The 26,668-nt window shown below is 37.0% G+C and overlaps 1 protein-coding gene across 19 annotated transcripts in view; it reads right to left on the bottom strand.

Annotated features, from left to right (window-relative positions):
• CADPS2 (calcium dependent secretion activator 2) overlaps positions 1-26,668 on the bottom strand; it is a 450,101-nt gene that overhangs the window by 128,650 nt on the left and 294,783 nt on the right. For 12 of the 19 annotated variants that reach the window (XM_027772143.1, XM_027772145.1, XM_027772150.1 and 9 more), the window contains 4 exons: positions 19,389-19,490; positions 6,463-6,526; positions 3,218-3,341; positions 1,276-1,296 (listed from right to left, as the gene is read on the bottom strand). In XM_027772143.1, coding sequence (XP_027627944.1) covers positions 1,276-1,296; positions 3,218-3,341; positions 6,463-6,526; positions 19,389-19,490 — 311 coding nt within the window. The remainder of the gene's footprint in view (positions 1-1,275; positions 1,297-3,217; positions 3,342-6,462; positions 6,527-19,388; positions 19,491-26,668) is intronic. The other 7 variants (XM_027772148.1, XM_027772155.1, XM_027772157.1 and 4 more) reach the window with 1 other exon arrangement.

The following is a 26,668-nucleotide window of genomic DNA, read 5'->3' as shown; positions in this document are numbered from 1 at the left end:
GCAGGAATATGAAAAAAGGCTAAATATAATAATCTTCAGAGAACTGCAAATCACAACCACAGAGATATCATCTAACACCGGTTAGGATGGCTATTATCAAAAACAAAAGCAAACAAATGCTGAAAGAGAGGCGAGCAGGTGGCATGGAGTTTAAGGCAACTGGCACTGAGTTTAAGGCAGATGGATCCCCCACGGCCAAGTGTGTGGTCTGAGTACTGGACCTAGCAGCCTGAAAAATACACTAGGTGCATGTGCAAACATGCCCAAAATTCCAAGAGAAAAATGAAGAAAGGATGTGGTTTGGCTATCCTTCCAGGAGGTGATTGCTCACTTTTTCTCTCTCTTTCTCTCTCTGTCTCTTTCTGGTGAATGAATGCACCCTATACCAAAACTAAATAAAAGAAAAATGCCAAAAGGAAAAAGGAATGCTTGCATACTGTTGGCAAAAACATAAACTGGTACAGCCACTACAGAAAACAGTATGGAGGTTGCTAAAAACAAAACATTAGAAAGAACTACCATAGGATTCACTTCTGGAGCTATAGCTACAGGAATTGAAAATAGGATCTCAAAGAGATACCTGCTTTCCCATGTTTTCAGCAGCATTACTCACAATAACCAAGACGTGAAAGTTACCTAAAAGTCCATTGGTGGATAAGTGGATAAAGAAAAGGCTGTATATACATAAAATGGAGTATTTTTCTGACTTTAAAGAAGGAAATTCTGCCATTTGTGATGTGGATGAACCTAGAGGACATTATGCTAAGTAAAATAAGCCAGAACACAGAAGGAAAAACACTAGATTATACCACAAATATGGGGAATCAAAAATAGTCAAACTCATAGAAGCAGAGAAGAAAACACTGGTTGCTAGGGGCTGTGAGGAGGAGAAAATAGGGAGGCATTAGTTACAGGGTACAAAGTTTGCAGATGACCAAGTGAACCTAATGATCTGCTGTACAACGAGATGCCGGTGGTTAGCAAGACTGTATGGTACGCTTAAAAATTACTAAGAGAATAGATCTTATGTTTAGTATTTTTGTCACAAAATGGTAATAAAGAGTGTAGGAGAAAATTTTTGGAGGTGTTGGATAGATTTATAGCATAGATTTCAGTGATGGTTTCACAACTGTATACTTTTATCACCAAACTTAAGTTGTATGCATGAACTATGTACAGCTTTTTCTATGTCAATTATATCTAAACTTTAAAAACAAACGACACCACAGCACCACATTGGAAACAATGGCTTGTGCATGCAGAAACACAAATTACCTGTTTCCTTTTCTGCTGGGCCTAAAACATAAGAAAAGACAATTTAAGAGGAAAGCAAACTTTGACTTACTCACAGAATGCAGAAGGCCAATCGGGCAGACAAAAACAGCCTACTTTCTATTTCTAACTTAATTTTTATTTTGCTCTTGGGCTGGTCCTGAGCATAAAACAAAATCAATAATTACTGGTTTTTTTTAATTAAATTTTTTTAATTTAAAAAACTAAGGAAGGAAAATAACAAAAAAGCATATATATTTTTTCTTTTCTAATGAGCAAGCTTTATTTATTTATTATTATTTCCCTCAAAAACAGATGGTCTGTTAGTCCTATCTGAACGAGTTGCTAGAATCCATTTTTTAGAATATTCTCACAGTAGACTAGAGACAATGAAGTGGTGATTTCAGAAAAAGTTGAAAGTGTTCCCTGTTCGCTGTACATTTGGTACTACTACGCACTTTTTGTTTAAAAGACAAACTTGTTTTCTATGTGTACAAGAGAAGGTTTTTATTTATCCATATTTTAATGAACTCTATGACTATAACAAACAAAGAAACATACTGCGTATCAATCCAGTATTCCTGGACAAAGTAATGATCAATATGTTAACAGAAAAAATTATGAACAAAAGAATTCTTATTGTTTTTTTGTATATTGTTTTTTAAAACAATATTATATTTATTCGATTGTTCACAAACTTTTTTCTCTTTGCCAGATTTAAAAGGCAAATACGTTTATGTTTATATCAGTTTTTCCAATCCATGTTCAGAATACCCAATAATCCTGAAACCAAAATTATATGAATAAGTGTTCGAACTAAAAACCAAAGTGCTTATCTTCACTTTCCCCCAATGATCTAATGTTCATTGCTTTTGCTTTAACACAACACGGTATCATAATTAATGATGTTAAACTGGTAGCTAAGGAGGTTTCATGTTGTTACTCTCGTGATATAATATTGGTTGCTATAGTGATGAGATGGCTTTTTTGTTAATCACTCAGGAGGTTGGTTATCTCATGCTTGTTAGAAAGCTTGAGCAGAAATGGAGAGAAAAAGGAATGATAACACAGTCAATCATAATCAGTGTTCTCCATTGGTTGAATATTGATAAAACTATCATAATGACAACTGATTAATAAATTTATAATTAACTCATTAAGCACAATTTTATATTAGCACTACTAACTCTTTCTAAAAGACAACTTCTAAAAATGTGTTTAACATAACTGCAAACTTCTCCCTCTCTCATTAATGCTATATATGTAAGCCAGTTTTATGATAATATGGACAAAGAATTTGAGACTTTTTCTGTTACTTTTATCAATAAGAACTGGTTTTATGACTTTACCACGAATTCCATTCTACTTATTTCTAATCATTTTAAATGTCAATATCTTTAATGAACAAAAGCTAAAGAGGAAAAAAAGTGCACAATCCTCTCAAGAGATCTAATCTTTTAAATGCATCAATATATTATAAGCAATTAAAAGCTTTGAAAGTTCTATCAGTTATTTCAGCCCTCATGATCAACAAGTTTCCTTTTCTGAGTGACACTACAAAATAGAAAATAAAATTACGTAATATTACATTGTTACTGATCAGGAAAGAATCCACTATCCTTAATTTAAATGTTAGACATACTTACAGTAATGTCAAAACTACAACCCATGAAAACACCTTTTCGTTTCTTGAAAACTCAAAATAAGAACAAAGGACAACTTAAGCACGAATCCTGGGTCTTTCATTCAAGCAGAGTCCCAGGAGGCATATTAAAGCAATGAATAGGAAAAAGCTCTTCAGTTCACCAGCTGAGATTTTAATGAGACATTTCCCTTTGCTATGGTACAGGATTGTTCAGGAAAGGAAAGGACTTCTCATAGAAAATTCAGTTAATAGGCATTGTTGGCTCTCACTGCCACTTCGGCAATTGCTCACTGCACTGACCTTCTATTTTGGCATATTCTGTGAGCCTAGTGTAATTGATCAAGGCAGCTTTCTCGAGACATTTTCTGACCACTTTCTTCACCTCTTCTGCTGGTATGGGAGTGGCAATATCTTTCATTAAAACCTACCAAAGGGTTGCAGGGGAGAGAGAGACAGACAGACAGACAGAAGAAGGTTGTTTCATCAAATAAATGCTGAGCACAAATAAAAAAAAAAAAATCCTAGACTATTACTAGAAAGGGGCCCTAGGTAACATGGGGGAAGTAATGAGTGGGAGCTTTTCAACTGAGTACTAATCCTTCAATCTTGGCTCCTCCTGTCTAAGCCTCATTTATGCACCTCAAAACCTCCCATAGGCCAGGCCACCATTCAGTATGACAGTCGTTTTGCCTCCAAGGACCACGGCACCATTAGAGCAGCCGTTTTAGATCATTATTATAGTTCTTGGGACAAGTAACAATGTTTATCTTGTACATGCCTAATTTAAGAGCCTTAAATCTTTTGAGAAATTTATTTGAAAACAATAACACAAAATCCATGAAAAATTAGCATGATTTTCGTGCTCTAAAAAATAATTCAGGACTTCAACTCTAAGTAAACTTTAATGATTACGATCTGTGAGGCAGCCTATGAAAAGAGAGGGGAATAAATTTGTCTTAGTGCAATGAAGGCTTATGGTGTATCAAATATTAAAACACATGGAACCATTACTACCGTTTTGAAAAATAACTGATTCTTTTGTTGGGTTGCTAAAATGTGCTTTTGGATTTTTTCCTTAAACTATTTTACTGCAGGCAAGGGGAAAATAAAATTATGTCATTTTGAAATGTCATGTATTTAAGCACTTTTACAATGACGCATTGATAATTTCTCTACACGTCTATTGGTGATAAGGCTGCTCGCAATAAATTTTGATTAACCTATTAGAGTTTATTTTTCCATATATTTAATGAAATTTTTAAAAATTTGCTTACATTACAACTACAAAATATATGAGAGAATGTGAACATAGAGAAGGCAATGCTTTTGTATGTTTACTAACTATTCTTTTACTCTTTTTTTCTTAGCAGAAATATTGAAAGAACTCACACACAAAAGCCATGCCATGATTTTTTATTTCATTCTCTTTTGAGTCAGCCTCAGCACTAGGGTTTTCTACTCTACTCAGTCATCCAAGCATCAGTGACCCCTGACAACATTTTAAAATTGTTAGACAAGATTTCCTTTTATGGAAAATAGCAAATGTTATCACCTAAAAAATTTCTTCCTTATCAATTTCCATTAATTTTACACATATTTGGTGCTTTAATTAGAACTGTATGTGATCCTTCGTAGTCAGAAATATCTTTTGGCACACAGTACAAAACACACAAGCATTAAATGTACATTATTCTTTTAAGTGCGATTATTACTAAAATTTAAACTTTAAGGTTTTGTTCTATGTGCTGAACTCTGAATTTTACTATGAGGCTTCCCAGGGTGACAAACTTTAAATCACAGAAACAGTTGTTAAAATTAGACTATATGTTTGCCACAGAGGTGATTCCAGGGTATCAAACAGGCAATATTTCATATTATCTAGGTGTTAGGAATTTAATTTGGAGATTGGGAGTGAGAAGCATAGGTATAAAATCTCTTCTTGGCAAAGTACAAAAAAGAACTGGAAAATGCAGAAAGGAAGACATCAACCTCTGTTTTATGTTTCCTGTCATGTTCCTCCAAGTTATCATATGTATCAAGAATTCACATGCAGATTTTATTTTATTTTTCTAACTTGCCATTAGGTAAAGAGATGCAGAAATGAAGAAATGGCCCTTAACACTTCACTCTCGATTCAGCAAGAGATGTGATTAGTGACTGTAACTGGAATAAAGGTCACTGTTCACCCTGCCACCTGTCAATGCAGGGCAGGAGGGCATCTCTGCTGTTACTAACTCTTCCCTGCTGTGAGGAGGAAGGGGGGTGGGGTCTGCCATGGAAACCAGGACACAGAAAGCCTGCACTACATACCCCTGATAGGATGCAGTTCCAAAAAGTAAAACAGTCTGCAAAAATTTTATTTTATCCATGATACCTTAATGAATAGCAATAAATAAATACTTTGAAAAGCCTGGGTTACATGCAGCTTTTAATACTGCAAACATTTGAATGAAACATACTTACTACAATAATATTTTTATTACAGAATGTACAAAAATCAACTATAAGAGAGGGGTGTATAGGTAAAATTTGTCTATAATCTAAAGATCTCATTTTAATCATCAGTGTTAGTCCTCGTCTCCCAAGTTCTTAAACCACTGAAATAGAGATGTAATGTTTGAACAGTCTTCTCTCCTTGCTTTTCATAGAGATGCTAATCAACACTGTGACATCTAAAATTAATTTGGCAGAAAATTAGACAAGATCAAGTGTTTGAAGTCAGCAAATGAGTAACAGGACAGTCAAACCATGACCTATAGATAAATTTTAGAATTCATTTTAATTGCAAGATGGAATAGGAGACCATTTTACTGAACCATTAGTACTCAACTAGCATTTGAACAGATTTACAGACAGAAGAAAAGGAAACTTGCTTTTCAAACCTCAACTGTCACAAAATAGGAGTAGAAAATATATATTTTTCTATGCAAAAATGCGTCATGAGTTTTCCGATGACACAATACTTTCATTAAAACATGACTTTTCTTAGCATGGATTTAATATTTTGTTTGCTTTTTTGGAGGGGGGGTGAATTTCTGTAACTTGTGAATTCATTTAAAATAACACATAAAATGAAATAACTGAAATAAATTCCAAGAAACATTTTGAATGAAAAGAAAACAGTGTCTGTAAATATTAAATGATAAACTCTTACATGCATGAGGATATGACAAGTAGAAAACAAAGTTGAGGGGAGAATAAGGTATCTGTGAAGTCTGAAAAGCAGAGATAATTATATGTAACTGGAAAACAGGACTATTTTATAGGTGGGGGAAGAGGTGGGAGAAATGGATACTACCAAAAAGATGCCCTAATATCAGAATAGAATGGTGTGTTAGGTTTAGGAAAAGCTTCAGGGAGGAAGAAGCAGGCCTAGGAGGGCATCTCTGTGAATACCCTGCCAGTAAGTACAGGGGATTAAATTCATGAAATGTGATGGCCTTGGTCAAGGGCACAGACTCATGCCCTGTCTGCCTAATTCAAAAACTAAAATACACAACAACTGAGAACACGAATAGTATTTAAAAAGTAATGTTCCAACATACCCTCTCAAGTAATGAAAGTGTAGCTTTTAGAGCACCTTCAGGTCGTCCAAAGGGAAAACAGTATCTTTAAAAACAAAAGAAGGAACAAAAAAGCAAACATTTAATATCCAAGACTGCTTAATAATCCCACTTATATTATTTGGCATGAGGGTAATAAAGGGAGGTGAAAACGGCAACAACTCATCGAGGAAAATTTTAATGGCTAAAGTTCACCTAGCCCTATGATTTTGAGGCCTAAAACAACACAGGTGTAAAATGTGATGAACACAATTCTAAAATTTCAACGCTGTGTGTACTAAATGAATACTTTAAACAAAAAGTAGCCTCAAGGGTCATGAATAAAGAGTCGCAGGCATTCCCTAATACTACCTTGTTCAAAATCGGTGGTTACTGAAACTCGAAGAGATAGGGCCAGCAAGGCGGCATGGTGGTTAGACGCGCCCACATGGCCAGACACAGTTCAAGCTCCGGACCTGGTGACCTGCTTTCTCACTTTCCCTCTTTCTCTCTCTCAACAAATTAAAATAAATAATGAATAAATAGCATTAAAAAGAAAAGAGGAAAAAAACCCAAAAACCTCCAAGAGACAATGAAATGATTTCCCCATTTCCTCCTACTGATCTCTAACTTTTAGGACCAACAAGGTTCTACTTGCTGCTGGCTGACATTTTCCTGCCTCGATGGTGTCTAACTCCTTAGCCTGCCCACAGAATACACACAAACCTGCAGTTCTTTTGTCAGGAGAGTTACTAGAGTTATTAGACCCAGATTTTTCTCATCCTAGGTATCCCTACTGACACCAACAACCAGAGAGTGGGTTGGGGGATGTTCTGAAATGAGGGTCAGAAGTTGTCACACGGTGGAAACAGGTTTGTTGCTCTTTACAAGAGGATGCCTCTTCAGGTCAGTTTCCACTTAAGAGAGTATGAACATCAGTGCCATTCTGTCCTGCTGGAGCTCCTGGCTTTGCTGAAGTAGATTCGACAAAGCACCTCCTTCTAGGACTGCGGCTTTTATGCTAAAATCAAGTACTGTAGGCCGCGGGGCTGTCCTTAGGTTGCACCTTGACTTAGAAAATGGCAAACGAACAACTTAGAAAGCGGTTTACTTATCTCCATGTCCTTTTCCAGAGACTCAGTGGACATATTTTGAAACAATGAAATTATTATTTTTTCACACTATAATTTAAATGAGGTTAAAAAACTCATGTTTTAAGTTTAATTTGCTTTAAAGGACCCAATTTAAAGAAAAGGTTTGATTTCTCTCTTAAAACAAAGCAGCGGTTTGGTTTAAACTAGGACTGGGTTATCATGAAACTTTCATTCATCTCAGGTAAATACAAATAAATACTACATAAATCTAGTCACTCATTTTTTCTTCCAAGGACTGTATTTATTATTTTACTTACTGCTGAAAATTTATTTGCTTAATCTTGCTTCTGTGTACCCTATTATCCTCTTCCCAACACAAGAAAGGTACAACTAATTGATTTTGATAGAGTTTATCCTATTCAGTGGGGCTTTTTAAAGCATTAGCAAATTAGCAAAATAGCTTTAATCATTCTGTATACCATAAAGCTTAATCCACGTTTAAATAAAACACAAATTGGGTTCTTGTAGTCCCCTCCTCCTGCTTAATCTTTTCAGTGTATTTGCATAATCCACTCATTGTCTTTCCTATTGTTTATTTCCATTAACTTGTGGGTGACACATTTTATGAATGGAATGTTACTGATCTCCAGATTACATTTAGCATTTCAGGGCTCTGAGGTCCCACTGGGTGTGTTCTGAATTAGCATTAGCTGCCCATGATGTGTAAATAATTCAACACATTTACAGAGTACAAGTAATCCTGAATCAATAAAGTACAGAAAATAACTACACAGAACCTTAATTAATCTTTACAAAAAAACAAGTTTTTTTTAAAAGGGAATTATTTTGGTCTGCCTTCCCGGATAAATATTTTGGGTTTTTACCACTCTGACAGCCTTACGACAACAAAGCAAAGTGTAAATACTTAATTATCAAATAAAATTCAACCACATTGAATATCTAATCTGTATAAATTAAAGTCATCCTTATTCCCACTTTGGTAAATTAATTACGAGATACATGAGCCTGCATAGACTTGTTTTATGACTAAACCTTTTCTTTTCCTTACATATTTCCTAATACAGTATTTTATTTAAGTTTCATATGATCATAGTCTAAAAAAGGCATTTCTTCTAAATAGGTCTTTCAGAGCAATTCCAATAGATTCCATGTAATTTCTGCTTTCTGGGGAAAAAAAAAATCCAACTTTTAGTTCACTCCTTTGGCATTTAAACGTCATAACCCTAACTGCACACTAACATATTATTTACTTCTTGATTTTTTTCAGTGTTAGATATCATCTACTAATTTCCTAATATGGAAGAGAAGCATTCAGCTTTTTTTTTTTCTCATAGTTTTATTTAGAGGGTGACAAACAATGAAGTATGCATATTTAAAATATTCGATTTTGCTGTTATTTTTTTTTTTTTTAAGGTTTTTGCCATAGGGTATGTGCACTTGCCAGAGAGAGACAGAAAGAGACAACAAGAGGGAAAGTGACAAATCACCCCCCAGGAGGATGACCACAACACAATTCCTTCTCCTCCATTCTCCTCCTGGGATTTTTGGGCACACACCCAAAACGCCTGGTTTTTAAGCCTCCAGGTCCAAGACTTGAACTGTGTTTAGCTATGTGGTGGTCCAACACCTTAGCCACCACACCACCTGTTGGCCCTGAATTTTGCTAAATTTTAATGTATCACCACAAGGTAACTCATGACCTCAAAATGTTTCCTAACCACTGATTTACTTTCTGTTATTTAGATTAGCTTGTATGTCTAGAAGTTGATGCAAAAGAAAACATATATGTACTTTTTGAGTCTGATTTCTCTCACTCTGCAGTTATTTTGATATCTGTTCATGTTGGTGTATAGAGCAACATCAACATTTTTGGTGTTGCTATATACAATTTTCTTTTTTTTTTTCTTTTAGAAAATACCTACAAGTGCAATGGCTAGGTCATATGATAGGCATTAAATTAAAAAAAAAAATTAAGAGAGACTTTTGCTATAGGGCATGTGCACTTGCTGGAGAGACAGAGAAAGACAGAGAGACCGAAAGTAAGAAGTTATCCTTCAGGGGGTTTGCCATGATCCACTCCTTTCTCCATTCCTCTCTGGGATGCTGGGCATGCACACACACGGGCCTGGCGTGAGTTTCAAGCCTCGGGGTCTGGGACATGAAGCGCAGTTGGTTGTGTGTGAGCCCAGAGATGTAACCACTACATCATCTGTTGGTCCCAGCCACTTAAAATTTTAAGAACCTCCTGAGCAATTTTCCAATGTAGGCTACACCATTTTACATTCCTGTCAAGAGCATATTAGAATTCCAGTTACTTCACATTCATGCAATACTTGTTAGGTTCAGCTTTTTGTTTGTTTTGTTTTGAACATTAGCTATACTAATAGGTAGGTAGTGATACCTACCGGATTTCTTATTTATTTATTTATTTTAAAGTTTCTGCTCCAGGGCACATGTGCTCACTAGAGAGAGAGAGACAGAGAAGCAGAGACAGAGAAAGGGAAAGTGAGAAATCATGCGCCCAGGGGCGTTGGGGGATGGCCATACAACAATCCCTTCTCCTCCACTCTCTTCTTTGAATATTGGGCATGCAAGCACATGTGCCCAGCATGATTTTTCAAGCCACTGGCTCTGGGACTTGAACCATGGTCAGCCATGTGGGAGTCCCTTGTCTTCACTGCCACACCACCTGCTGGCTCCCCAATGGGTTTTAAATTGCATTTTCCTATTGAGCAGTGACATTGAGGGTTTTTTTATAGGCCTTTTGTTATCATACATCATGGTGAAATAGCTCTTAAAACAATTTTTATTTACTTATTTATCCATTTATTTTTAATTGTTAGGAGGCATATATGATAGCCGGAGAGAGAGAGAGAGGAGAGAGAGAGAGAGAAAACACCTTGCAGTGGGGCAAAGTCATGCCAGGAAGCCAGAATTCCTTCTCCTCCATTTCTCCATCCTGTGAGGATTTGGAACATGCCTGTACGCCTGCCCAGCATGCTTTCTGAACCCCTGGGACTGGGATCTGAGAAGCAGCTGACCATGTGGGATCTGGCTCCATTAACCACTATGCTATGGGGTTGGCCCTAGAAACATTTTAATCGGGTAAATGTGTTCCTTAAAATTAAGTTTTAAGAGTTTATTTTGAATAAAAGTCTTCTGTGGGATATATAAATATTTTCTTCTGTTCTGTGATTTTTCCTTTTATTCCCTTAATGATGTCTTTTAAAGATCTATAGCTCTTTTTGTTTTTGTTTTTTTTTGGTCCAAATTCAAGGCAGCATTTTTTTTTTCCATTTATGAATCACAGTTTTGTGTTTTAAGTATATTTAGCCCAAGGACAGAGATTTTTCTCTTTTATTTTCTAGCACTACCCATTTGGAGACAACTTTTGTGTCTGGTGTGAGCATGGATTGAGGTGAAGAGTTTGCAATGGAATATCCAATAGTTCCAGCACCAAGTGTTGGCAAAAAGTTTATTTTGCAAGTTTCCTTTGCATGTTTGTTGAAAATCAACTGTCCATGTACGTGTGCGTGTTCATTCCTGGTCTCGTAAAAGAACACTAGCTTTCTAAGTTCTGGAATCCGGAGTCTTAGGATTCCAATGCTGTCCCTTTTTAAAGTTAAATATTTTATATTTACAAATAACTTTAGAATTAAGTTGTTATTTTCTGAAAGCTCCTACTGGGATTTGATTGGGAGAGCACTGCATTTATAGCTCAATTAAATGAGAATTGTCATCTTGGCAATATCGAGTCTTCAGCTTGATCATTATCAAAACTGTGGTATTAAAAACTGAATGTAAGCTACGTGCACGGAAGCATTTGTAAACTATTGTCTTTAAAGAAACGAATCTGGCTGGGCTATTTGAACGGGACATCTTTGTTGTCAACAGCTTTACATCTTTTCTCTTGGGCTAGAGACCCAGGGGAGGACATGTGGGACATGTATGAAGGTGGAAGCCTGCCTCCTTGCATTTTGAGAGTCAAGTGTATGAGTTGGGAGAAGTGTGTGATTCTTAAATTTCAGAATAAACATTTATTTGATCTCTCTGTTTCTACCATCCACTGCACCTGAAATTTCTTCCCTTCCTCCATTCAGTCCAGGTACTGTCTAACTACATCCTTTCCAGGGAATAATCTGCAGTCTTCTGCTAGGGTAGAGGGGATCAGCAGCTTGGCTGCTGAGTTGGAAAAGAGATTTGGGGATTTAAGTGTTTCCTGAGCAGATTTACAACAATTTATCCTTTGCGCTTGCTTTCTAGAGAGGCTTGATACTGGCATGTCCTGAACATTTTAGTGGTTGTGCGATATAAATCAGATTGCTTCTCTGATGTCACACTTCCATGTCTTTTTTTCTTGGCCCATTTCTCCTCCTGTACTCTTGTCCTTATGGGTAAATGCTATCTCAAAAATACTGTTCTGCTGTTTCAGTTAAGCTCTATGAGGTCACTGAGTCAGATGTTTAATCTACTGTCTTTCTTTTTTTAAAATCTGCGATCTTTAAACAGAAGTTCTTTATTTGTGTTTAATTAATTGGCCCTATTATTTTGTGTTTTTAAATTTATTCCTAGAATATAGCTGAGCCTGAATAAAATAAATTCCTATATGAGAGTCATTAATACTCGGCTGGTCCCCATAGCCTGATGGTTAAGAAAGACAGATCCCACATGGCCAACCACAGTTCGAATTCTGACCCTCGTGACTTGAAAAACATGCTGGGTGCATTGTGTAGTGCTCCAAATCCCAAAAGAATGGAGAAATGGAGGACAAGAAACTGTGATGTTACCATATCCCATTAGGGGTTGCTTTCTTGAACCTCCTACTCTCTCTCTCTTTGTTGAGCACACACACCTTTTGGTAATTTTAAAAAGTTATTATTTTTCAATTTGACACAGGGTATATAGGCTTGCAGCAAAGAGATGCACAGAAAAGGAAAGAAGAAAATTAAGAAAGCACCCACCCGGCAAATGACCATGCCACAATCCCTTCTCTTTCATTCTTTCAGGATTTAGGGGTATTAAGTACATGTGCCTGGTGTGTTTTTCAAATTGCCAGGTCTGGGACTCAAATTTAAGAAATGTTTAGTGGGATCTGACTGCCTTAGCCATTATGCCACCTAGCTGGTCCAAAAAGTTACGAATAGTACTACTTTTACTTCATTAGCATGAGTTCATAAACAATTTATGTTCTTTCTAAATGATAGTGTAAGTAGCTAATGAAGATCTTCTGATAAAAGCTTATAGAGTCCTCATGGCCAAATTCTCTTTCTAAATTTACATACATGGTCACATACACTTTCTTCTGTTTTATTTCAGTTCAGGAAAGGTAAGAGTGGTAAAATGTCATTCATTCATTCATTTGAAAGATTTTTGCTATAGAGTGTGTGTGCTCACTGAAGAGACAGAAAGTGATTAATCACCCCCCTCCCCTGCCCTCCTACCATGGGGATGGCCATGCCACAATCCTTTCTCTTTTATTCTCTTCTTGGGATTTTGGGCACACGTGCACAAGAGCCCAGTGTGAGTTTTAGGCTTACTGGGTCCAGGACCCAAATCATGGTTGACTATGTGGGAGTCTAGATGTAAAACCATTATACAATCTGCTGGTCTCGAAACTGGCAAAATTTATAAAACTCTATAAACATCAAAAGGGAATATAGGGACCAGCAGTAGCGTAATGGCTATGTCACTGGACTCCCATGTAGTCGACCGAGGTTCACATCCCGGACCCGGTGGTTTAAAACTCATGCCCCACACATGTGTGTGCGTGCCCAAGATCCCAAGAGGAGAATGGAGAAGGGATTGTGGTGTGGCCATCCCCCCTGGGGGGTGATTTCTTGCTTTCTGTCTCTCTGTCTCTCTCTGTCTGGCGAGTGCACATGCCTTATAGAGAAACAAAAACAAAAACAAAAACAAATCTCTCCAAAAAAAAAAAAAAGTACGCCTGCCCAGCATGCTTTCTGAACCCCTGGGACTGGGATCTGAGAAGCAGCTGACCATGTGGGATCTGGCTCCATTAACCACTATGCTATGGGGTTGGCCCTAGAAACATTTTAATCGGGTAAATGTGTTCCTTAAAATTAAGTTTTAAGAGTTTATTTTGAATAAAAGTCTTCTGTGGGATATATAAATATTTTCTTCTGTTCTGTGATTTTTCCTTTTATTCCCTTAATGATGTCTTTTAAAGATCTATAGCTCTTTTTGTTTTTGTTTTTTTTTGGTCCAAATTCAAGGCAGCATTTTTTTTTTCCATTTATGAATCACAGTTTTGTGTTTTAAGTATATTTAGCCCAAGGACAGAGATTTTTCTCTTTTATTTTCTAGCACTACCCATTTGGAGACAACTTTTGTGTCTGGTGTGAGCATGGATTGAGGTGAAGAGTTTGCAATGGAATATCCAATAGTTCCAGCACCAAGTGTTGGCAAAAAGTTTATTTTGCAAGTTTCCTTTGCATGTTTGTTGAAAATCAACTGTCCATGTACGTGTGCGTGTTCATTCCTGGTCTCGTAAAAGAACACTAGCTTTCTAAGTTCTGGAATCCGGAGTCTTAGGATTCCAATGCTGTCCCTTTTTAAAGTTAAATATTTTATATTTACAAATAACTTTAGAATTAAGTTGTTATTTTCTGAAAGCTCCTACTGGGATTTGATTGGGAGAGCACTGCATTTATAGCTCAATTAAATGAGAATTGTCATCTTGGCAATATCGAGTCTTCAGCTTGATCATTATCAAAACTGTGGTATTAAAAACTGAATGTAAGCTACGTGCACGGAAGCATTTGTAAACTATTGTCTTTAAAGAAACGAATCTGGCTGGGCTATTTGAACGGGACATCTTTGTTGTCAACAGCTTTACATCTTTTCTCTTGGGCTAGAGACCCAGGGGAGGACATGTGGGACATGTATGAAGGTGGAAGCCTGCCTCCTTGCATTTTGAGAGTCAAGTGTATGAGTTGGGAGAAGTGTGTGATTCTTAAATTTCAGAATAAACATTTATTTGATCTCTCTGTTTCTACCATCCACTGCACCTGAAATTTCTTCCCTTCCTCCATTCAGTCCAGGTACTGTCTAACTACATCCTTTCCAGGGAATAATCTGCAGTCTTCTGCTAGGGTAGAGGGGATCAGCAGCTTGGCTGCTGAGTTGGAAAAGAGATTTGGGGATTTAAGTGTTTCCTGAGCAGATTTACAACAATTTATCCTTTGCGCTTGCTTTCTAGAGAGGCTTGATACTGGCATGTCCTGAACATTTTAGTGGTTGCGCGATATAACAGGTACTGTCTAACTACATCCTTTCCAGGGAATAATCTGCAGTCTTCTGCTAGGGTAGAGGGGATCAGCAGCTTGGCTGCTGAGTTGGAAAAGAGATTTGGGGATTTAAGTGTTTCCTGAGCAGATTTACAACAATTTATCCTTTGCGCTTGCTTTCTAGAGAGGCTTGATACTGGCATGTCCTGAACATTTTAGTGGTTGTGCGATATAAATCAGATTGCTTCTCTGATGTCACACTTCCATGTCTTTTTTTCTTGGCCCATTTCTCCTCCTGTACTCTTGTCCTTATGGGTAAATGCTATCTCAAAAATACTGTTCTGCTGTTTCAGTTAAGCTCTATGAGGTCACTGAGTCAGATGTTTAATCTACTGTCTTTCTTTTTTTAAAATCTGCGATCTCCCTCGTGACTTGAAAAACATGCTGGGTGCATTGTGTAGTGCTCCAAATCCCAAAAGAATGGAGAAATGGAGGACAAGAAACTGTGATGTTACCATATCCCATTAGGGGTTGCTTTCTTGAACCTCCTACTCTCTCTCTCTTTGTTGAGCACACACACCTTTTGGTAATTTTAAAAAGTTATTATTTTTCAATTTGACACAGGGTATATAGGCTTGCAGCAAAGAGATGCACAGAAAAGGAAAGAAGAAAATTAAGAAAGCACCCACCCGGCAAATGACCATGCCACAATCCCTTCTCTTTCATTCTTTCAGGATTTAGGGGTATTAAGTACATGTGCCTGGTGTGTTTTTCAAATTGCCAGGTCTGGGACTCAAATTTAAGAAATGTTTAGTGGGATCTGACTGCCTTAGCCATTATGCCACCTAGCTGGTCCAAAAAGTTACGAATAGTACTACTTTTACTTCATTAGCATGAGTTCATAAACAATTTATGTTCTTTCTAAATGATAGTGTAAGTAGCTAATGAAGATCTTCTGATAAAAGCTTATAGAGTCCTCATGGCCAAATTCTCTTTCTAAATTTACATACATGGTCACATACACTTTCTTCTGTTTTATTTCAGTTCAGGAAAGGTAAGAGTGGTAAAATGTCATTCATTCATTCATTTGAAAGATTTTTGCTATAGAGTGTGTGTGCTCACTGAAGAGACAGAAAGTGATTAATCACCCCCCTCCCCTGCCCTCCTACCATGGGGATGGCCATGCCACAATCCTTTCTCTTTTATTCTCTTCTTGGGATTTTGGGCACACGTGCACAAGAGCCCAGTGTGAGTTTTAGGCTTACTGGGTCCAGGACCCAAATCATGGTTGACTATGTGGGAGTCTAGATGTAAAACCATTATACAATCTGCTGGTCTCGAAACTGGCAAAATTTATAAAACTCTATAAACATCAAAAGGGAATATAGGGACCAGCAGTAGCGTAATGGCTATGTCACTGGACTCCCATGTAGTCGACCGAGGTTCACATCCCGGACCCGGTGGTTTAAAACTCATGCCCCACACATGTGTGTGCGTGCCCAAGATCCCAAGAGGAGAATGGAGAAGGGATTGTGGTGTGGCCATCCCCCCTGGGGGGTGATTTCTTGCTTTCTGTCTCTCTGTCTCTCTCTGTCTGGCGAGTGCACATGCCTTATAGAGAAACAAAAACAAAAACAAAAACAAATCTCTCCAAAAAAAAAAAAAAGAATATATAAAAGTTTATACAAAAGGTCTAGACCAATTAATTTCAATTCTTATCCTCAATACACCAAAGAAATAAAACTGATAAGGACTGGAGAGTACATTTTTAAAGAAAATATTCGAAGAGCATGTGGATATAAGAGAAACACAGGAACGAACTAAGAGAAAAGAGGAAACTAATAAAATAAATGCTGTAGACAATGGCCTTCTCTGCCTCCTACTGTGTAGTTTCTGGGTAGCAGCATGCAGGACTGATTTCCTCTGGTGAATGGCTTTGATCAGGCTAATGCTGCCGTGGAGATCCCACTTGAATGTCAGGGGCTGATTGAGGTACCCAGTGCAGAGCTTCCTCTGGCTGCTGAGTTGGGTACAGAAATGGGCTTATGAACTACCGAGGCAAATGAGATAGGACACATGGCTTGCTAGGGTCATCTAGGGAAACTTTTCATGTTCTTGAGAGAGAACCACAGAAAGAGGCAGTTCTACCACTTCTTTTGAATGCTGGCATGTATGGGCATGAGGCCAAGAGATTCTGGAGTCTTCTTACTTCCCAACTGGGAATGAAGCTATTTCCTGATGGGAGAAAAGAAACTGAGATATAGCTATGGAATTAAACCTTTAAAGCTTACTCCGCCTGAGACCTGCATGCAAGTAAGCAAATAAACTTTTGTTTAAACCAGTTCGAAAGAGGATTTCTATTAGTTGTGGCTGAAATAATTGATTTAATAACCACAGAGACACAGTTATTGATATAAATAATTGAATGAAAAACTGTTTCAACAGTAACAAAAAAGGGAAAGATTACATTGATTTTTCATTGAAAGACATATAAAATACATTTGAAGGAGTCTGTACAGCCTAAGAGAGAATACTTTTAACACAACAAATACAGAAAAAGATTTCTGCAAATGCGAAAGATTCTGTTACTGTTTATAAATTTTAAAAAATTCAATCTCAAATTTTTTTTTCACAGCCACTCGTGTGATGATTAAGGTGGCTGGATCTCACATGGCCAACTTGTGTGGTTTGAGTTCTGGACCCAGTGGCTTAAGAAACATGTAGTATGCATGTCCATGCGTGTTTAAAATCCCAAAAAGAGGGAGAAATGGAGAAGGTATTGTGATGTGACTATTCCCTATGGGTGGGGAACACTTTCTCTCTCTCCCCTCTGGCAAGTGCATATGCCCTCTGGCAAAATTAAAAAAAATTCAACCTTAAATCTGTAAGTTAACTATGTTTTTTTTTTAATTTAATTAAAAAATTTTACATCATTCACTGAATATCATTATAGCATATAAAATGAATTTTTCCATCCAGAATACACGGAATATTGGTCCAATCAAAGATATTACTATACCTATTATGCCCAACAGACAATTTTCCATTTTGTGTCTCTTAACTGTTTGACGTTTTTTTTTTCCCCCTTGATTCCCTCCCTCCTATGCTTCTTGATATATCATTTGAAGTATTAGGTTACTAAGAAAGGCATGATGCATTTTTGCATAGAAAAATATAGAAAAATACATTATAACTTTCCTGACAACCTAATAGTAAAGATGTAAATGGGTTATCATTCTACCCTAATATCATTTTAATATCACAGAGTTTACGCTCCTCATGTTACAGATAAAGAAACTGGGTCTTAGAATAGCCATAAATTATTCAATTGGTTAAACAACAGTTCTTGGCAGAAGGGCATATTCGCTGAGTTTATTTTGTCAATAAGTTCAAATAAAATAATTCTAAATCATATACATACAACACAGCAGACATGCTATAAGAAAATATATCAACATAATGACATTTTATAGAGTCCAAAAAGAGTGATAGAATAAAAGATGTATTAGCATATTTCTGCTTTTAGCCATTAGGTTCATATTTCTTTTTTTTAACAATTAGGTTCTTTGAACTAAATAAAATTAGGGAAAATAAATATACAAAGATATTTACCTTTCACCCTGCATATTGATTAAATATTGATACATTTTTGAGTAAGAAATTGTGCTAAGTACTGTGGCACATGTTCTCACAAAATGTAAGTAAAAAGATAACTAATGAGGGGCTGGTAGGTGGTGTGGTGGTTGAGGTGCTGGACTCCCACATGGCCAACCACAGTTCGAGTCCCAGACCTGATGGCTTGCTTTTCACTACCCCTGTCTCTTGCTCTGTCTCTTTGGTCAAAAAAAAAAAAAAATTAATAAGAGCAAATAAAATTAAATAAATAATTTAAAAAGATAACTAATGATTTAAGTAGTGTATGTTGTAACTATGTTATAAGTGACAAGTCACTGGCAGTGAATGTTGAAAAGACTTTAGAACACTCTTTGCTATGATAATAGTGGTTAAGGAACTGTATTCCAACATGGTCAACTATAGTAAGAGTCCCAGATCTGGCAGCTTCCTTCCTCACTTTTTCTTTCTCTGGTCAAATTAAAAAAAAATAATAATAATACATTAAATTAATAATTCTTTTAAAAAATCAAAAAAGGCCCCTCAGTAGAGGTAGGAGTTGAGAGTTTCCTTGCCCATTGACATAGAAAGAAGGTGGAAAAGCTGCCATTCAGTTTTGTAATATTACACTTCTGAAAATGATCATACTAGACCATTAGATGAAGTTGGTGGAAGAGGCAAAGAAGAATGAGAAATGCAAAAGGCAAGCAAGAGGTACTATGGAATGGATATTGTAGGGGAAATGATTAAGCTAAGAGTTCTGAAAATTGAGTGAAAGGCTAGAAAGCAGACCACAAATTGAAGGTAGTAGATCATACACTGCAGGCAATGAGGGGAAGGGGGCAACTGATAATTCTCAAGTAGTAGCAGAAAGATATAATAAAGAATTTGTAGGAAATAAAGGGTTGGGTAAAGTACAAAAATGAATACTCGCATTAGTGAACAGAATATATACCTGAAATGGCTTATCTGATTTTCTAAAAGGGAAGAGAGTCTTTCTTTTGTCTCCTCAAATCTCTCTTTTTCTTCCATTGAAACAGTTCCAATTCCATCAGGCCTGGGGGAAAAAAAAATCAGAATCAATCACTTATACTGATAGAATAATTGTTTTATATTATATATGTGTGTGTGTATACACACACACACACACACACACACATATTCACATATATCTATGTCTCCAGAAATCCCAATAATTAAGAAAAAGGCATATTGGTTCAAAATATACATATTATAGTGGAAATTTACGGGAGGTATTTGCAGCTATTTGTTTCATATTTTGACCTAGAATGAATGGAAAGGAATTACTCTCTTTTAGACAGCCTTGAAAGTAAAGGATTACAATAAATATTTTTCAGATCTATAGAAAACAATGACTAGTCCTTGAGAATGGCAGTGAAAAGAGTTTCATACTGGTACCAAACATTTGACCAATTAAATGAATATCCTCTGAATGGAACTATTATTAAAAAATACTAAATACAAGCTAAAATGTCTTAACTGCTTCTCTTCCAAATAAAAATTAAGCTAAGATGAAATTGAAGATTTAATTTTAATAATTTTAAGAAACAGTTTTGGATACATGTCAAGGTTTACCACTCCATTGTTTTTGTTTGTTTAAATATGTGGGCAAATATACAAAAATATCAGAATAAAAACATTACAGAGAAGAAAGACTTAACGCTTCAAGATTTTTGTGTTTAAATTTCCCTAGATAGTTGATGTGAGTTTTCCTTAGAATTTAAAAATGTACCTATGAAAACTGAACAGAAATATTTTACCAAGATTAGGATTAAAAATATAAAATATATCTAAAAGCAAATTAGAATTTATTCTGTGTTGGGTCAGCAGGTGGAATAGTGGTTAAGGATGCTGGACTCTCACATAGTCAACCGTGGTTTGAGTCCTGGACCTGGAGGCTTGCTTTCTCACTTTCCCTCTCTCTCTCTCTCTCTGTCTCGCTCTCAGTCTCACTTTCACTCTATCCCTCTCTGGTAAAATTAAAAAAATAAATAAATAAAAAGAGTTAAAATAAAACAATTCTTAAAAAAAAAAGAACTTATTCTGTATCAATTTAAGTATCTGGTGATATAGCACTCATCGAAATTTTGAACAAATCAATTTTAGCTATCTCTTTTAGTAAGTGAAAAAATATAGAAATGTCATATTCATTTATTCTAAGCTTATTTATATATTTCAACAACAAAATGAGTCTGTTGCATTTGATAATTAATGCCAACCATTTCTTCCCCTATTAGCTTATCACTCTACAGATTATATTTTAGTTCCCACATATTTATGCATTATCATTCCAATGTACTAATTTAAAAATATCATTTAATTTTATATTATTGTTATTAGTAATTTTGTTTGCTTTGATGCACATGCATTCACCAGAGAAAGGCAGACAGAAGGGGAAAGAGAGAGAAGAAAAATGAGAAAGCAAGCTGCCAGGTCTGTGGTTTGTGATATGGGAGTCCAGGGCCCCAGCCACCATGTCACCTGCTGGCCTCTCCAATGTACTAATTTTAATGTTTGTGTTTTTTCTTTGTTCTTTTTATTTTCTTTTGAGAGATTTTTGCTATTATGCATGTGCACTTGCTGAAGAGATGGAGACAGAAAGACAGAAAGTGAAAAATCACCCCCAGGGGGTGGGGAGTGCCCCAATCCCTTTTCCTCCATTTTCCTTTCAGGATTTTGGGTACACATGCACATGCACCCAGCCTGACTGCTGCATCTGGGACTTGAACAGTGGTCAACAATGTGGGAGTCTAGCCACCTTATAAACACTGTGCTACCTGCTTGCCCTAAGATAAACTTTGTTAAACATGAAGAAAAATGAATGTTTAAAATACTTTGGCCAACAAGATTTTATTTGATGTTCCCACTGTTTTTTTTTTTTTAATATATACATATGTATGTGTTTGATACTTATTAACTAGTTAATTAGGATAAAAGCAATTAATTTTCAAATTCTACCTGATTCATACTGACAAAATAACCTTTTGTTCAAAGTATCATCTAAGTATGAAAAATTTTCCAATATAGAGTAAATTATTTGTTACTTTAAAAATGTACATTCTGGGACCAGTAGTTGGCATAATGGCTATGTTGATGGACTACGATATAGTCGACTGTGGTTTGAGTCCTGGACCCGGTGGCTTAAACTCATGCCAGGTGCATGTGCATGTGTGCCCAATATACCGAGGAGAATGGAGGAGAAGGGATTGGGGTGTGGCCATCTACACTGGGAGGGGTGATTTTTCATTTTCTCTCTCTCTGTCTCTCTCTGTCTTTCTGGTGAACACACGTGCCTTATAGCAAAAAACCCTCTCTAACCCCCGCAAAAAAAACCCAAACTTACATTCTGCTGGAATTTATGCTTTGAAAATATTCTTACAGTTATATTTCATTCCTAAATAGAAAAACATTAATTATTTAGTTTCAAATTCAGAATAATATATTAATCACATTTATTGCATCAGAATGCATTTTGAATACTAACTATGGAAATACTAATGGCTAAATATTGTTATTTCAAATATTTTTAGAATCTATGTCTGATGTATAAATTATAAAGAGTGAACTATATAAACTAATCTCAATGTTTTATATTAAATTAATAATGGATTTTTCTCATGTTCAAAATCAACTCCCATTGAGCTGTTATTAGCACAAAATCCAGTCACCATGACTAAGCATTAATAATGAGCACAAAAATTCAAGTAGAGAGTTATACAGAGATTTAAAAAAAAATTAATAATTAATTTTATTTGGGGACTGGCAAGTAGCGGGTAGCTATGGGCACTAGACTCCCACATGACTGAATGCAGTTTGAATCCCGAACCTGGTGGCTTGCTTTCTCACTTTCTCTCTCTCACTCTGTCCCTCTCTGGTCAAGTTAAAATAAATAAAAATAAAGTTAAATAAAATAATTCTTGAAAAACTTTTATTTCATTTTATTATTATTTTTTAATTTGACCAGAAAGAGAGAGAGAGAGAAAATGAGACAGTTAACTACCAGGTCTGGGACTCAAACCCTGGTCGGTCATGTGGGAGTCCAGCAACTTAACCACCATTCGTCCACCTGCCAGCCCCACTACACACAGATTTTTAATTTAGAAATTTGGTCATTCAGACAAAAATTGTACCTAAATTATGTTATTACAAAGAAAGCAATAAAAATTTATACAAGGCCAGCCTATGACATGGTAGTTAAGACAGCTAGATCCCACATGGGAAATCGTCCAGTTTGAGTCCCAGATACAGAGACTTAAAAAACACACCAGGCACATTGTGTGAATGCCCAAATTCTCAAAAGAGGGATAAGTGGAGGATAAGGGATTGCACATGACCATTTCCCATGGGGAGTACTTTCTCACTTTCCCTCTTTCTCTCTTTCTGGTGAATACACATGCTCTCTGACAAGATTAAAAATTAAAAAATAAAATGTTATGTCATAAAATGGTTATTTCACTCAACATGTCTGTACAAACTTGATGAAAAAAGTAAAGAAGTTATCTTCACTATTCTCACATGATCCTTTGGCTCAGCTTTCTGGCAGATGGTGTATGGTTAGATCTGAGTGAATTTTCTTGTTTGGTTCAACTGTCAAATGAGATCATGAGCCATAAGGATAGAAAAGCTGTCTTGTCAAATTAAACCTCACTGGAGCATATTGCCTACCTGACAGAAATGGAGCCAAGGGTTCAGGTGTTGAAAAGTGAGAAAGGCAAGTCAGGGGAGGCTCACTTACATCAACCTTTCCTAAGAAAAAGACTTGTTATACACAGTGAAGAACCATTGCTTTACTGAGCATATTACTACAGTAGGTGCAACTCTAACAGGTTAAACACAGCACTGAACAATTTGGACTTGCCTTTATTGATGTGTCCTTACTTCAGTGTGTATACCAGACTACGTACCCAATATTAGTTATACGAAGTAGCCTTCTTTCTCTAAATTATTGGGAAGGAATGGTAACTTGGTTGCATTCACCCTAATGGTAACAGCTCTTTTTACAATAATTGTCCCTCTACATGCAAACACTTCCCATGTTACCAACTTCTTGTCACCATCATTAAAACAAATATAGTACTGAGGACCAGAAGTTGGTGTAATGGCTTTGTAGCTGGACTCCCAGGTAGTCGACCGCAGTTCGAGTCCTGGACATGATGGCTTAAACTCATGCCGGTTGCGTATGCGTGTGCGTGCCCAAGTACCCAAGAGGAGAATGGAGGAAAAGGGATTGAGGTGTGGCCATCCCACTTGGGGGGTGATTTCTCGCTTTCTATCTCTGTCTTTCTGGTGAGCACATGTGCCCTATGACAAAAACCTCTCAAAAACAAAACAAAACAAAACAAAACAAAAACAAACATAGTATGTATCAACTATAGAATTCTAAATATGCACCTGTGCTAGCTGTTTTATATGCGGAATAACATGGAATGCTCACAGCAATCCTGTCTCCTTTCTAAAAAAGGAGGAAGCTGCTGAGGTTCAGGGAAGTTAGGTTATTTCCCCAAGGTCACATAGCTAGGAAACTGCAGAAACCTGGACTTGAACCTTAGGTCAATGCTATTAGTGCCCATACTTTATCTTCTTTCTTCTATACTTTCACAGGAAATAAAGCAAATTAAAACCATATTAAACCATGGAAGCCATAACTGAAATAATGGTAGAAAGATTTTAAATGCTCTTTTTTTTTTTTTTTTAAGAATTATGTTATTTAACTTTATTTATTTATTTATTTTAATTAGACCAGAAAGGGACAGAGTGAGAGAGCGAAGAAAGAAAGAGAGGGAGAGGGAGAGGGAGAGGGAGAGGGAGAGGGAGAGGGAGAGAAAGCAAGTCACTAGGTCCAGAATTTGAACTGTGATCGATCATGTGGGAGTCCAGCACCCTTAACCACCATGCCAGCTGCCGGCCCCAGGGCTCTTACTTACATAAGACATCTTCTATATTTCATGTATAAATAGAGAGCTTAAAAATCAAAATTTCAGGCTAGCTGTGGTGTTACAGTAGTAACAGGCTGCTTCATGATGATGAATCCACACAGAAGACTGAGATTTGGTTCCCAAATCCACTCACACACACCAGGTGTATACCCATGCCTGTGATCCTGGCTAGCTGGGAAGGCCAGGGGAAGGACTATGGTATGACACCCTATGACGTCTCTCTCTAATGGAAGAAATACTACATAAACTTCAAAAAATTAGTATAATTTTAAATGTAATGCCTACCATTGAATCGATGATTCAGTTAAAGAAGACCTTGATAAAGGAAGTCACAAAATGTGCTCTTTCATATATTATCAAGTATGTATTTGCAGAAGCCTTGAGAAATTTAAAGCGGTCACATTACACGTGTTAAAATGTTTTCTTTAGGGACCAGCAGTTAGCCTAATGGCTATGTCGCTGGACTCCCATGTAGTCGACCGTAGTTTGAGTCCCAGACCTGTTGGTTTAAACTCGCGCCGGGCGCATGTGCGTGCGTGCCCAAGATCCTGAGAAGAGAATGGAGGAGAAGGGATGCTCATCCCCCTGGGGGGGTGGTTTCTCACTTTCTGTCTGTCTCTCTTTCTGGTGAGCGCACACGCCCTGTAGCAAGCCCCCCCCCAAAAAAAAAGTTTTCTTTAATGAAAGAAAAAGAGAGAGAGAGATTCATCAATGGGTCTTCCCATGCCATGATCTTCCCCAAGCCCTCAGGCCAGACAGGATCACGGCTACACCCAGCATGTTCAGACTGACCGGGGATCCAAACCTTGGGCCTGCCCATCAGACATTAGTATCACACAGTGGCATGTTACTACCTATGCCCCCACCACTGGGCTTATGTATGTTTTCTATTTGTTTTTAACACAATGATTTTTATTTGTTTATTGTATTTAGTCTAAACAGGTTCTGGAGACAGGAAGTAGGGTGTATTGAGACTTGGGACACTCCCTCCTTCTGCTAGCACCTGCCTCGGCTCCACTCACCTATGCAAGTTCATTTAGCAAAAGAGTAATAGAGATTTAGAAACTATAGTTCACACAAGCTCAGGTTATAAATTCATTTCTGCCATCTGTACCTTCCAAACATACGCAGAACCCGGCTGCCCCCTCACACTTGCACTGCAGTTCTCTGGTTCCACTCTCATTACTGCAGACTCCCTGGTCTTTTTCCTCCAGCTCTTTCTTTGTCAGAGTATCACAGTCCTCACTTACCCGTGGTTACACTTTTCACAGTTTCACGATTACAATTAGTAAACAGAAAACTCCAAAAATAATTCTTTTTAAAAAAGATTTATTTAATTTTGTTATTATCATTTTTTAATTAGATCAGAGACAGAGAAATGGAAAGTGAGAAAGCAAGCTGGCAGGTCTAGGATTAGAACCATGGTCGGCCATGTGGGAATCCAGCACCCTAACTACCAGGCCTGAGCCCTAAATAAACAATTCTTCAGTTTCAAATTGCACGCCATTCTGAGTTATGTGATGAAATCTCACACTGGCCGATTCTGTCCTACTTAGGTCAGCTGTTGTCCAGTGTACCCAGCTGTGTATATACACTTCCCACAGTAAAGCCTTAGTACAGACAGAGTTCAGTACTAACGATGGCTTTAGGCACACACAGGGTTCTTGGAATGCATACCCATCAGACAAAGGAGGACTACTGTTTTGGCAAGATACTGTTATGAGCCTTTCAAGCATGAGTTATATCACAGTACTCCTTAGCTCAAAACTGTAAAAAGTGACACTTGATGTGAAAGCCAAAGCCTTTAAAAGATTTACAGGACCTTATATGAGCCCGTTCCCTGTCTGACTCATCCACTCTAGCCCTCTGCCTACCTAGGTTACTTAAACATAGGAAGCATGCTCTGGCCTCAGGGTCTTTCCAAGTGCTGCTAACTCTGCCTGGGAACTCTTGCCCTATATATGTACGTGCATGGCTTGCTCATTAACTTCCTTCTGGTCTATTTACATGACTCAGACTGAGGGGTTTATCTCTAACTACCCTATGTGAAAGTATAATTTCTCATTCTCACAGGTCTTTTTTCAAGAAAGAATTATTCTATTTATTTACTATTATTATTTTTAATTAGATCAGAGACTAACAGAGAGAAAGGGAAAGCGAGAAAGCAAGCCGCCAGGTCCAGGACTCAAACTGCAGCTGGCCATGTCAGAGTCCAGTGCCTTTTCTTCTTCCTTTTTTTTTTTTTTTGGGGGGGTTTTGCTCAAGGGAGAGGCGCGCC

The sequence above is a fragment of the Tupaia chinensis genome, unplaced genomic scaffold (genome assembly GCF_000334495.1).
Source record: "Tupaia chinensis unplaced genomic scaffold, TupChi_1.0 Scaffold000257_1, whole genome shotgun sequence".
Lineage (NCBI taxonomy): Eukaryota > Metazoa > Chordata > Mammalia > Scandentia > Tupaiidae > Tupaia > Tupaia belangeri.
Note: the sequence above shows the minus strand (reverse complement) of the source record. Positions and strands in the feature narration are given on the sequence as shown.